This window comes from Callospermophilus lateralis, chromosome 13 (assembly GCF_048772815.1).
Source record: "Callospermophilus lateralis isolate mCalLat2 chromosome 13, mCalLat2.hap1, whole genome shotgun sequence".
Lineage (NCBI taxonomy): Eukaryota > Metazoa > Chordata > Mammalia > Rodentia > Sciuridae > Callospermophilus > Callospermophilus lateralis.
In genome coordinates, this window is record NC_135317.1 from 103,952,262 (window position 1) to 103,965,878 (window position 13,617).

Below are 13,617 nucleotides of genomic sequence, written 5' to 3' on the forward strand. Positions count from 1 at the left end.
TATTTTAGGGTTCACTCTGGGACACTGGCTCCTGCTCCCCTCATTCAGACTGCTTAATTCCAATCTGCAGGTGTGTGGCTTTGGGTAGATTCACCATCTCCACCTGAGTTCAGGCATGTGCCCCTGTGGTTTCATAGCCTATTACAAAGTGCCTGGCACTCACCTATTCAGTCTACTTAAATATTACCGCTCCCCCACCTCCCAACAGAATCGTTAAATAAACAATTATATAAAATAAGGTAACATTTATTTTACGTTATTGGATCTCTAAGTTTATAGAAATAATACACAGCAACAAATAAATTAATCCCTGGATGTCTGAAGAAATTCAAAGTAAGAGATTCAAGAGTCAAATTTAAATTTTACAGAATTTAGCCTAATATTATATGTTACCATCTTTAGAGCTCAGTGAAAATTTTAGAGAACAATCAAATGCCAGAAATTAGGCCATGAAATGGCCTATTAATAATCCTCAGAGAATATGCACTTTTTGTGTTTAACGTGTAACACGGTTGTGGTGGGTACAAAGCTGCAATGAAGGAAGTGATTGGTCCAGGAAGATGAGGGTGGGTGGGTGGGGGGCTTCATGCCATGGACCTGGAGCATTTGAGACAAAGACGCTATTGAGAGCCATAGGTCATGGGGTAATGGGGTGGGTGTGACCATGCAGACTCAACCCGCCCTGCAGCAACACACAAGGCAGTGAGGAAAATAACACATGTGGAGAGGCAGGATAAAAGGAGTTAAAATAGGCATAACCTCTGCAAAAATAGTAATAATCAGGACTACATAACCATGTCAAATTTGTAGTCTAAAATGCATAATTTCTACTTCATTTCCACAATTACTTTTGAATTTCCAATAAATTTAATCTGTTTTCTTGTAAATATTAATCTGTTTTTTATGGTACATATTTCCTCTTGGACATTCAGCTTTCATCTCTTTATATTTCTGCTTCTTTCTTACATCCTCCATTTAAATGTTTTCTTTTCTTTTCTTTTTTTTTTCATTTTTAGGTACATGTTAAAATCTTTTTGTGAAATGTTGCATCAAAGTTGAGAAAATGAAACAGGAAGGAAATTTGAAAACTTCCCACACTATTAACAGTTTGGTATCTATCTTTCCAGAATTTCTTCTTTCTTTTCCTTTTGGTACTGGGAATTAAGATAATAGCCAGGGGCACTTTGCCACCATGCTATATCCTTAGTCCTTAAAAAAAAAAAAATCTATTTAGAGTAAGGATCTCGGGGGCTGGGGATGTGGCTCAAGTGGTAGCGCGCTCGCCTGGCATGCGTGCGGCCCGGGTTCGATCCTCAGCACCACATACAAACAAAGATGTTGTGTCCTCTGAAAAAACTGAAAAAATAAATATTGAAACTCTCTCTCTCTTAAAAAAAAATAGAGTAAGGATCTCGCTTAAGGTTGGACTCGCACTTGTGACCCTCCTGCCTCTGTCTACCAAGTAGTTGAGATTATAGGTGTGTGCCACCAGGCACACCTATCTTCCCAGAATTTTTATATGCAAAAATACATGCACATATCCCAAATAAAATACTTTAAGCAAAATGGGATTATGTTAACCATGGTGGGCAGTTTTTTCCCAGTTAATTTCTCATGAAAATTTCCATTTCAACTTATATATGCATATATGAATATCTGTTTTTAAAATTTTCTTCATGATCTATGATGGATATTAATGCTGTTTTAAAATTAGGAACAATGTTTCAAAGTCATTTCCAAACAAATTAGTTTGCACAATTATTGAATTGGTTGATAAACTGAACTGCTGGGCCACAGGGACTGCACATAACCATGACATTGAACACACAGCACCAAGGGGCCCCAGGGAGGCTGAGCACAGCGTGCCCTGTGAGTCCCCCAGGACAAGCTCCTCCTCCCCACGCCCATTCCTGCCCATTTCTCCTGGTCTGGGAGCTCACTGATGAGGTTTGGCTACCTCTTCTCATTGATGATTCTTGGTTCACAGTGAAATTGATCCATTTTATCACATATTTTATTACTCTTTTGCATTTTATTGACCTTAAATGAATGTTCTGTTAATTTGTTCAGCTTTCTTTTTTCCTAATAGGGTTTGTTTGTTTTTGCTTTTTTTTTTTTTTTAGCAATGAAACAATTTTATTTTAAAGATATTTAATCTCTTGTCATGTATGCTGCAAATATTTTACTAAATTGTCGTTTGCCTTTTAACTGTTTGTCTTATAAAAGCTTTAAGTTGGTGATACTGGGGACTGAACCCAGAATTGTTCTACAAGTAGAGCTATACCCCAACCCTTTAATTTTTTTTTTTTTTTTTTTAATTTTGAGGCTGGCCTTGAACTTACAATTCTCTTGCCTCAACCTACTTCTGAGTCATGAAGATTATAGGCCTGTGCTACCAAACCTGGCCTCAAAGCTTTAAATTTGTATGCAGTTCAAATTTTCATATTTTCCTTTACTATTTTCCAATTAATTCATTTTTACTTTAATGATTTTTTTTCTTTATTTCAAGAGGGTTTTAGTTGCTCTTTTTCCAATCTCCCAATTAATTTACTTCCATTAAAAATAATAATTCCTGGGGCTGGGGTTGTGGCTCGGTGGCAGAAAGTACTCATCTTGCATGAGCAGGGCCCTGGGTTTGATCCTCAGTACTGCATAAAAATAAGTAAATAATTAAAGATATTTAAAAAATAATTCCAGGGTTGGGTTGTAGCTCAGTGGTAGAGCATTTGCCTAGCATGTGTGAGGTACTTGGTTCAATTCTCAGCACTATATAAATGACTTAAAAAATATATAAAGATCCATCAACAGTTAAAAAATATTTAAAAGTAATTGCAACTAAAATTATTAATTTTTCCTTTTAGCATAGTGTTGTAGTGGTCTGGAACTGAACCTGCATCGTCTCTGAGGTAGGTCTTTAATCTCTAGTTTCCTATAGTTTATGAGCTATTCAGTATTTTATATTGTTCCAGTAGTTCCCCCCCTTACCCACAGGGAATATGTTCTAGGAATCCCAGTGGATACCAGAAATAGTTGAAAGTATCAAACCCTATATAGATATTTTTCCTATACATACATACATACCTGTGATAATGTTTAAGTTATAAATTAAGCACAGTAAGAGATTAACACTAATAATAAAGTAAGAAAATTATAACAAAAAGTACAGTGCAAGTTATGTGAGTGTGGTCTTAGTTTCTAAGTGTCTCATTGTACCCTCACCTTTCCCCTTAAAGGGAGCACTTTGACCTTTCTTTGGTATATTTGAATTCCCAGTACCACTACTCTTACACTTTGGGGCCATTACTAAGTAAAATAAGGGTTACTTGAACAGAAGCATGGCCATATCCCGCCAGTTGGTATGATAAATGAGATGGTTACTGTGTGACTAACGGGCAGGTGGGGTGTACCATGTGGATACACTGCAAAAAGGGGTGATTCCTGTTCCAGATAGAACAGAGAATGAGTGAAGGAGATTTCATCATGCTACACAAAACAGCATGTAATTTAGAAGCTATGAAATATTTCTGGAATTTTCCATTTTATATTTTTGGACTATGGTGGACTGAAGGTAGTTGAACCTGTCGATAAAGGGCCATGATTTTATAACAAGAATTAAAATTATTTTTTACACCAGTCTCATCCTTTTTGTTGCCTCCCCCCCCCCCCGTTGATCATCTGAAGATTGTGAGAAGGATTTTAAGCTATCACTATTGCTGTGATCCCATATGATTTCACTGTATACTGTTTTAATCACACTTAGATAAATAAGTTCCTACTTTTTGATAAAAAATATTCTCTAAGGGCTTAAGCTTCAAAATAAAGCTTATCAAAATGTAACTTCTAAAATGATACGTAATGATAACGCATTTTCAAAACAGGTATAAAGAACTGCTTTTAATTTTGGAAGCGGTATTAGAGCAATTCCATTTAAAAAGATCATGAAGCATACAAAAAGGAGATTTCTGCAATACTGTAAAAGACAATATGTCAAGACAGCTACGCTGTGTCCAGTCTCAGTTCTCACTAATGAGAGAGAAGTCACTTCATGTTGGACACACAGAGAAAATAAAAATACAGGACAAGCCCTACTTAACCTTCAGAAGCCTCTGTACCTCCCACGCCCTCCAGCCTCCCTATAGAGCCGATCTGGAAGGTCAATTTATTTGGGAACATGACACAGATGCCAGCTCATTTCTCACAGTCCTTTCGTCTGACTGGTTGTGATTAAAAGTTAGGGGTTCAACATCCAGGCACTCGCTGTGTTCTTTTAATGTTGGTTTGCCAAAGAGAACCAAAGATTTTCTGGTATTTCAGTGACTGAAAGAGACAATTCAGCCTTAAATACACAGGCAACTAAAACAACACCTGGAGATTGGTGAGGCTCCACCCTCTCCACCTTCATGAAGGCAGTCACCCAGATGGGGGCTCCCCCCAAGTCCCAGGGAAATACATTCTCTAAGAAAATCAGGGAAAGCCTATACAGGATTTTTAAAAAATCAATTTAATTGACCTGACCATACCTAAACCACCTAGAGTGCTCCAATGTTGAGTCACGCTTTTAACACTGGAGAGGAAGTACACTATCACCCTGAACTCTGCCCTTTCAAAACCCAAGGTCGGAAAGTGCGCCACCAGTCAGACTTTTTTTTCCGAGGTGGGAGGATGGGCATTGAGCTGCATCCCTCCTCTCTCTCCTGACGCAGGACAGTAAGGTAGGGCTTGGCATAACAAGGCCTCACAAGCACGGATTTAACATCTGTGCTCCCCAAGATACACCTTGGGCCATTTGATTTGGCAAACTCTGCCTCGGCAATGACTGACAGAGTTCAGAGGGTGACCAGATAAATATTCCAGGTGAAAACCACCTCTACACTTCCCCACCAACGGAGGCTGACCAGGCTCAGTAGCTGCGCTGAATCTGCTGAGAAATCACCAAAGTAGTTTTAACTGGTGTCAGAACAGAGGTGCAAATCCATTTTCCTTCCCTTCTACAGTACCCAGACCCTCTAACTTTGTAAAATTACTGCATTTAACCTGACCAGATCCTAATAGAGACATAGTCATTTTCCAATTCTGTTTTAGCTCATCTCTCTTCTATTTCTCCTGTTCAAATGATCCTTCTCTTGAGGCAGTCTAGTCGATTCATACTCCTATTGAAGGAAATATGAGAATCCTCTAGTTTAAAAAGACAGAAAATGATTGTAAATTTCTCTTTCAAAGATCAAAAAGAATAAAGGAAGAGATGAAATGTAGCTTTTTCTACAATTTAAACTTTTTGAAGCATTAATTTTTGAATAGGATTCTTTTTAGTTTTCATTTGTGTTGTGATATCCACATCATTAAGAAATTTGACAGCTTTTGTTATAGAATCTGATTCTGGGCTGAGGATGTGATTCAATGGTAGAGCGCCTGCCTAGTGTGTGCAAGGCCCTGGGTTTGATCTCCAAACATGTCCAAAAAATAAACCAAAAAGAAGGAAGAATTTTATTCCTTGTGTTTTAAGTTTTTCTCTATATTAAATTTGCCTAATCTAACATCAAAGATATTTAACCAGCTATTTAATAAAGAAATAAAATTAAAAGTCTATTACACCTCTAGGAAGGCCCACCCAGACAGGCCATTAAATTCAAGAAGGAAATTAAAAGGCTTATCTCTAGAATAAAACACAGAGATTAGTTTTTACCTGAAGTTCTCAGGTCTGAAGGTAACATTCTGATTTATATTTGCTCCCAAGAAATTAAAAACAAAACCACCTCTCTGTTACCGTATATATTTGTTCACATTCCCCAAACTGACTCAGGATGTCTAGATTCTGGTCTTCATGGTCCAAGGAAACCCATCTGAGGAGGAGACAGATTCTACCCCAAGCAAGTTTGAATATCACCATGCCAACAGAAAAAAACATTTTCAAAAGGAAAAATAAGTAATAGGCCTGAAAGGAAAATTTCTCTGAGCCACTGTGTGATTTCCTTACAAGAGGAAAACTCTTTTTTTTTTTTTTTAAGGAGAAGAACAAAATGCACATGATAATTCAAGGAGGATGTGAGTCTTGACCCTTTGTCTACCAAATGTTCACAAGGTAAATCTAACTGTCTATCTGTTGAGGAAATTCACTTTTGGGGGGTGCAGAGGATTGGCTCCAAAACGTCAGCATGACCTAAGGGTGACTTACGTAGATCCGTGTGGCTCTCACTGAGTAAACGAGGAGTAGGGTTGTTCTACACACCTCAGAGTCCTACGTGTGCATCACGTACATGTTGGTGCACTTCGTTTGTGTACTTGGGAAGAAGAATCCTCCCTGCTCACCTAAGCACACGTTACATGAGCAGACTGTACTTCCTTTGGAGACTGGTTAATATCATCATAATAAAATTCTATGCACTGTATGAACAATTAAGCTTTGCGAGTCTGAGATGAGTCTCGCTTTACAGCTGGCTCATGTACGTGGCAGGCAGCGAGTCAGGTATGCTGCCTTGGGGACAACTCGGAACACTCATTCCAGCGTGAGAGGGAAGAAGGAATCTCATATTCTCCTTTTGAAGAATCCAGATCTATACTCTGGAGACAGCACAGCTTGTATTCCAGTGTTTTCCACTTATGCTGAAACTCGAAGCTACAGGGAAATAGCATGCAGATGTGCTGTTTGTGACTTGGGGAGACTTTTTCACGCCAGAGTCTGTGGTCAGCACAACAATCATATTTTAAAGAATTAGCCTTATATTTTCTCACAAACTCTCACACTTGTGCATAACATAAACAATGAAAAATTAGGCACAGGATGATAAATATCAGCAACTCCCAAGTATCCACTCTTCAATTAAAAATCAAAACATTAAGTGCTTGCATCTCCGACCCCTTTCCACAAGCCAGAGCCCAAGATCCCCTCCACACACATCCACCAGGTGTTCATGATGCAGATGGTGACTCTGGGGCCCAGGACCCAGGGGGCCTTCTGCAGCTTCCTGGAAGCAGCCTTGATGAGCCACAGGTTAGGACTTTTGGGTTCTGTTGCTCCTTGTGTTTAAACATTGGAAAATTAGTAAACTTCGCTGAACTGAACATTTTATTGCTCAGAACAACTCGATCGAGCAAAACACAACAAACAGGCAACTTCTGCCATGGCAACGTGTTTTCTCTGGGAATTTTATAAATGATCCTAAGTCAGCAGTGAATCACTAGAGAAAAAGTCAAATCACAGATGCCTCCTGAACGGTCTGAGTCAGCACCTCCCCAAAACATCAGCAGCTAGTTGCTGCCGGATCTCTAATCTGAACAGGTTTCCTCTTAGTGCACTCAAAATTAGCCCAGAACACTTAAAAAAAAAAAAAAAAAGTGTTTGCAAACAAGAGATATAGCACATGAAATTCCAGAGATTCAGTGTGAAGCAAATGACCAGTATTAGACATATTTACTATTCAAGAATTGAGATACACTATAAAAGAACTGAGTTTTTATAGTTTATCTAAATATTTTACCTAAGAGTTGTAGTATTAGCTAGAGACATTATCTTTTACTTTGTAGAAGAAATTTTAAATCATTTTCATAAGTTACCTGCTGTTTTTTTTTTTTTTTTAAAAAAAGGCACCACGGTGGTATAAGTTCACCTTTTTACTCCTTCACGGATGCCTACTTGTGCTTTTCTGGTAATGTTTTAATTTTATTAAATGTTACTACCTGGGTTGTAAGCAGGCAGTTCTATCAAGATATAAATTTATAAAGTGACACATTTTTCAGTACCAACCATCTCTGACAATTTATTCCATAATAGCACATTCCATCAAATTAAACTGCAAAAGCGTTCCCACATTTGTTTTCCATTCTATACGTATGGCTTATGAATAGCAATGTTGATGGATTCCAGCTGGTTTAAATATGCGGGCCAACTCTTATAAAACAGATTCTTTTCAATTCTTATTGTATTTGCTGAGGCCCATTCTGAGTGGGCCACCTGGTAGGATGAAGCACTAATATATCTCTGTAGAAAAAAAATAAGAAAACAAATCACCCTGCTAAACTTAAGACCATCTTCCCCAACTTTATCACTGCTAGATTTCCAGTATAAGTGAGATCTAGTCTTTTGGAAAAGTTGGATTAAAATTTAAGCATACTAACAACCCTATGAACTACTAAAATGTTCATTTATCTATTGTAACGACAACATCAAAATAATTTCCACCATTCATGGGTGTTGCCTGTTTTCATAAATCGATCATCCATGTTTTGTCCCCTCCTCCCCATACCCCCACCCCTGCTCCATCCAGCTGGAACGCATCAAGGGCACAGGAGCCAAGTCAAACGTTGACTCCACCCTCCTCCCCTTTAAGGCACCTTCAAAGCTAAGGTCTGAGTTTGTTCCACTGCGCCAACAAAGCCAGCCATGCTGCTAGTGAAGACTCCAGGGTGGGGTTTTTATAACTGCACGTTAACATGAAGGTTTTGATTTTTGGTCAAAGACTTCAGCTGTACCAAGTTTCATCAGATTGTTGGACCCTCTCTGTGGAAGAGTCCTCATTATTAAACCTTTGCTCTCAGTGCCAGTCTCCTGCTTTATAATACCAACCTCTCCAAACGGCCCACTAACCAACCCTGAGAACATCATATATTCCCCTCCCAAAAGGTCAAAACAGAACAGCCATTATGGTCGTCCAAACACACATTCCCCAACATCTGCACACTCCATATAGCTCATGCTCTGTAACCGACATCCCTACATGCACAGAAACACTCTTGTAAGACACATGCAGGAGCAGAGCGGGGTGGGGGGGTGCTGGGGAGACAGGAACTGCGACAGCACAAAGAACTTACTTTGTTGTTCCCCTGTGCACGTAGCCGCAAGGAAAAAAAAAAGGAATATGTTAAACATAATTTTATTTTAAAATTATGAGGTTTTTCTTCTAAAGCAAAACAAATAATTTTTCTATTCCCTGACATCCCACAACGTCCATCAGCATCCAGAGCTCATGGACAAGTCAAAGAATCCTTAGGTTAAGTGGAATCGTACATTTCTAACTGCAGAATGTTATGCTGGGGATTTTCCCCTTTCTTTCTGCTCGGAATTCTTGGGGGTATGGGATCCCGGCCAGAGAGAGCCGGTTTGAATTGGTGAGGAGTGTGGCTGCGTGTGCAGCAAGTGTGAGGGCCCCGCGGGGGGCAGCTTGCCCTCTCCTGCAGTCCCTCCTCCACGCACCAGGCTGTGGAAAACACCAGGCAGAACATTTTTAAACCAACACTGCATCCTTGGTTTCAAAAAATGTGGAATTAAAAATGATGGAAAAGATGCCGGGTGAGGTGGTGCAGGCCTGTAATCTCAGCAGTTTGGGAGGCTGAGGCAGGAGGATCACGAGTTCCAAGCCAGCTTCAGCAACAGTTGCCCTCAGCAACTCAGTGAGACCCTGTCTCTAAATAAAACACAAAATAAGGCTAGAGATGTGGCTTGGTGGCCCAGTGCTCCTGAGTTCCATCCTTGATACCACCCCGCCCCCCCCCCAAAAAAAAAAAAAAAAACGGAAAGAAAAGGGAAAGAGAGCAGAGGAAGGTGCAGGCGCAGGCGGGTCAGGGGAGACAGCTGCACAAACCAAGCTGCGACCTCCTTGCACCCTTCCTTTATTTTGTCAAGTAGGAGCTTGGTCTTGGGTTGGCATGGGAAGTGAAGGCTGTCCAGGGGGCTGCTGCCAAGATCAACACTGGTCCATGGTCAAGAAAATGGGTCTGGGAAGGTGAGTCACAAAAAAATGCAGTCATTTCTAAAAAGCGACACTCTGCAGAGAGGCGGAGCAGCCCGCAGCCGGCGGCGGGCAAATGGCTCTCCTGATTCAAACTGGAGCCGTGAGAGTCTGATTTATATCTAACAATTTAACTCACATATGGCTTAAAGAAAATAAAATGGTGATTCATCACTCCCGGGGCAGCCCAGGTCCTCCTGAGGTCAGATCCTGTGGGGAGGACTGAGAGGCTGGGGGCTGCGAACAGATCTGAACTTGCCTCGCGGGGGCCCTCCAGGAATTTCTCTCAGGGATGCGGGTTGCAGAGAGCCAGAGCAAAGCGTGTGCCTCTGTGAGAGGGACTGAGCACAGCACCCCGGAGCCAGGCCTGAGGTCTGGCCTTGAGCTTCCAGTGGGGATGTGCAGGGGAAGGATACACTGAGGATGTTCTGGGAGAGGAGACAGGAAATGCCTCTTCTCTCTTCCAGGGGCCAGTCCGGCCATCATATTTAACAGAGAAAGCCAGAGAAGCTGATAAACCAACGTGGAGAAAGAGGCTTCTTGACACTGTGAGCTGCTCTAATACGACTGTTAACACACCAGCTCATCTGAGACCGAAATAATGCCCGAGAGTGAACGAAGGAGGAAAAAAAGGGTCCTTCCCAAAGACGATGCAATAAAGATCCCCACTGGGAATTTTATCATGAGTAAAAGTCTATTTTAGAGAATAACGGGACCCTGGTTCTCCCAAGAAGTGCAATATTGCTGGAAATACCTCAAACAGATGGAGTTTATTGCATTCCACAGCAGTGCAGCTTTTGATCTACAAAATAAGTTTCAGGAGTTCAACCAAGTATTTTTGCACACGAGGGAATGACTGGCTTCCCCACTCCGTGGCAGATGGTTCTGTTTGTGGTGGCAACAGTGATGTCACAGAGGAGGAGGCCTTAATCCCCAAATACAAGAAGCACACAGCCGGGACGTGGTGCGGCTTGGCCGTTCCTTCCTTCATTCAGGGCTTTCCCAACCGTCTATTCTGCAAGAGGCGCAGACAGTCGTGAATGGGGACTTGGGAAGGCTTCAGGACTGCCTCCCCTCCTCGGGGTGACAGCGATTTATGTCTGGCACCCTGAAAGCGCTTCCACTGAGGAATGGAGGACTCCTGGAGCTGGCCTTGGAGCTGCTCTGAGCTCTGTGTGAGGACTGCTGAGAAGCTAAGGACGAGCCTTGCCGGGGCTGAGCCATGGGACTTCAGGTCTCACGTTGGGCTCAGGACGAGCCTGTGTGAGTGGTCTCGTCAGCGAATACCCGGAGCCCATGACCGTTCCTCTTCTGGAATGATGGAGTCCCATGTCCCTATTACCGCACGCAGAGGAAGGTACCAGAGGCTCAAGTAAATGGTTTCAACCCACACACAAAGCATCATAAAAGGCTCAGTTACGGCTGGGAGAGTCCGAGCTTCAGAGGGAAAGTCAAGTTCCACAGCGTCTCACTTTCTACTGTCATGGATTTTTTTTTTTTTTTTTTTTTTTTTTTTTTTTGTGGTGCTGGGGTTTGAACCCAGGGCTTCACGCGTGCTAGCCAGTCCTCTACCCCTAAGCTGTGTCTCCAGCCATCCTGCCATTTAAATCTCTTATTATATAATTGAGTTAAAAAGTCCCTCTCTATATATACCTCTTTCGAAGCTCTCAGGTGTCTCACTAACAAACATGCAAGGGGCTGGGGACGTGGCTCAAGCGGTAGCGCGCTCGCCTGGCATGCGTGCGGCCTGGGTTCGATCCCCAGCACCACTTACAAACAAAGATGTTGTGTGCGCCGAAAACTAAAAAAATAAATATTAAAAAATTCTCTCTCTCTCTCTAAAAAAAAAAACAACATGCAAAATTGAATTGAGGCTGGGTGAGGCGCACACCTATGATCCCAGCTGGGAGGTGGAGGCAGGCGTATCACAAGTTCAAAGCCAGCCTTGGCAATTTAGTGAGGCACTAAGCAACTCAGTGAGACCCTGTCTCTAAATAAAATACAAATCAGGGCTGGGGACGTGGCTCCGTAGTTCAATCCCCGGTACCCCCCGCCCCACACACCCCAAAATGAATTGATGCCAGTTCGTTTCCAGGGCACGTGTGGACCTCACGTTCCTTCTTCCAGATGGCTGGCAGGTGAGAGTCTGACAGCCCCCTGGCACACTTCAGCCTGACCAATGCAGCCTCCAAGACTGTCCTGTCCCCTCAGGCAGCATCGGGCTCCCTTTAACCCGATTTCCTCACATGCCCAAATCCACTGACAGTTTCCCAAGAAAAGGTGCATACTAAGTTGGGAATCCGAGCTATGGACACGCTAATGACTCTAAATAACAATGATAGAGGCAATGAACTTGCACTCAGTTGAAGGCACTGAGCTAGTTGTGATGCACAGGGACCTTTGGTTCATCCTATAAAGTCATCCTGAGGAAGGACTGTTATTTTGAGTTTAGAGAATAAATAACTGGAAGATTAAATAGAATGCCTGTGCCCCATGGCTAATAGATAGCAAGGTCAGGATTTAAAATGTGAGTGGATCTGACTTGAAGTCCATCTCACCCCACTGCACACAGTGCATCAAAGAATTTGAATTTGGAATTCCTTAATGTTTATGTACAAGTCACATTGTAAACCGTACTGTGTCAAAAAAGCTAGCTGTTACAACATGTTCTTTAGATAATTAATCAAATTTGTATTTGTTCGTAATTTTATTTACAGGAACAATCTATGTATGTCAGTAAAATGATCTTTTAAAAATTCTTCAGTAGTAGCCTTTAATTACCAACATACACACATGTTCACAGAATAAGTTCCCAGAATAAGTCAGGACTTAGAAGTGTCAGTTATAGGTTGATTTCTTCAAATCTTTCCAAATCAGGAACAAAAACTATCCTTCTCCCAAATATAAGTGAGCATGCTCACAAAATGGAATCTGTAGGAAAGCATTCTATTTGATTGATTTTAACAGTTAGTTGCCATTAAATATCTGCAAACCAACCAAGCCTTTAATATGTCCCATAAGCCTACACTGTGCATAAAAATGCAAATATTGTGTATGTTGAAAACTGAGAAATGCACTGTTCATGGCACACTGCCAAGTTTAATTTCCTGTCTTGTCTTTGGTATGCAGTAAAAACTTCTATCTCCTTCTTCCAGGCAATTGTACCAAATGTGTGTTTATAAACAAATGAAAATGTGAAAAGAATCAAAACAGATTGTGGAGGACATCACGAGATTTGCTTAAAAGTGAGTATTCTGATTAAAAATATAAAATATTTCTTAGATTGTCTTTTTGGTGTATGAAAATCCAGATTCATGAAAACTGGGGCTGGAAAAATTTGCTTTTCCATGATAGTTTTTCTTGCAGGGGCAAAAAAAAAAAAAACACATTACAAAATTTCTTAAGCACAAAAACTACATTACAAAATTTCTTACATGGCCAATCGTTCTAGTGCACTTAAAATAAATTTTGGTTTACAAAATTGTGATTTGAAACATTTTTACACAACTATAGCTGCATTAAAGGAAGATACACACCCGCCCCCAACACTGATATCCTGCACATCTCAAGCATATTTGGAAGACAGAAGACAGCATGAAGGATTCACAATCCCGCTGGGCTTCATTACAGTTATTTCTAGCTGTTAAAGAAAGTGCGTGAGCTGGAAATGAGTCATGATCATTATCATTACACTTGGAAACAGGGTCCTCACTGTGTTGCTCTGCTGGGTCCTTCCACGCCTTATCTCACTGGACCCCATCAATCACCCTCTCGGGGCAGCATTGTCTGATTTAAGCAATGAGAATTGTAAAATGTAAATGGCTAGGGCACCTGCCCAGGGTCACAGCTTGGAAGAGCTCCTGGGATTTGACACTAGAGCCTGTGCTTGGACCCA

At 41.3% G+C, this 13,617-nt stretch overlaps 1 protein-coding gene across 5 annotated transcripts in view; it reads right to left on the reverse strand.

Moving 5' to 3' along the window:
• The window catches only part of Dnm3 (dynamin 3), a 429,318-nt gene that overhangs the window by 71,998 nt on the left and 343,703 nt on the right, over positions 1-13,617 (reverse strand). Inside the window, exon 17 of one of the 5 annotated variants that reach the window (XM_076872840.2) lies at positions 8,806-8,817. The exons of the other annotated variants lie outside the window; for them this stretch is intronic. Coding sequence (XP_076728955.1) covers positions 8,806-8,817 — 12 coding nt within the window. The remainder of the gene's footprint in view (positions 1-8,805; positions 8,818-13,617) is intronic. 5 annotated transcript variants of the gene reach the window in all.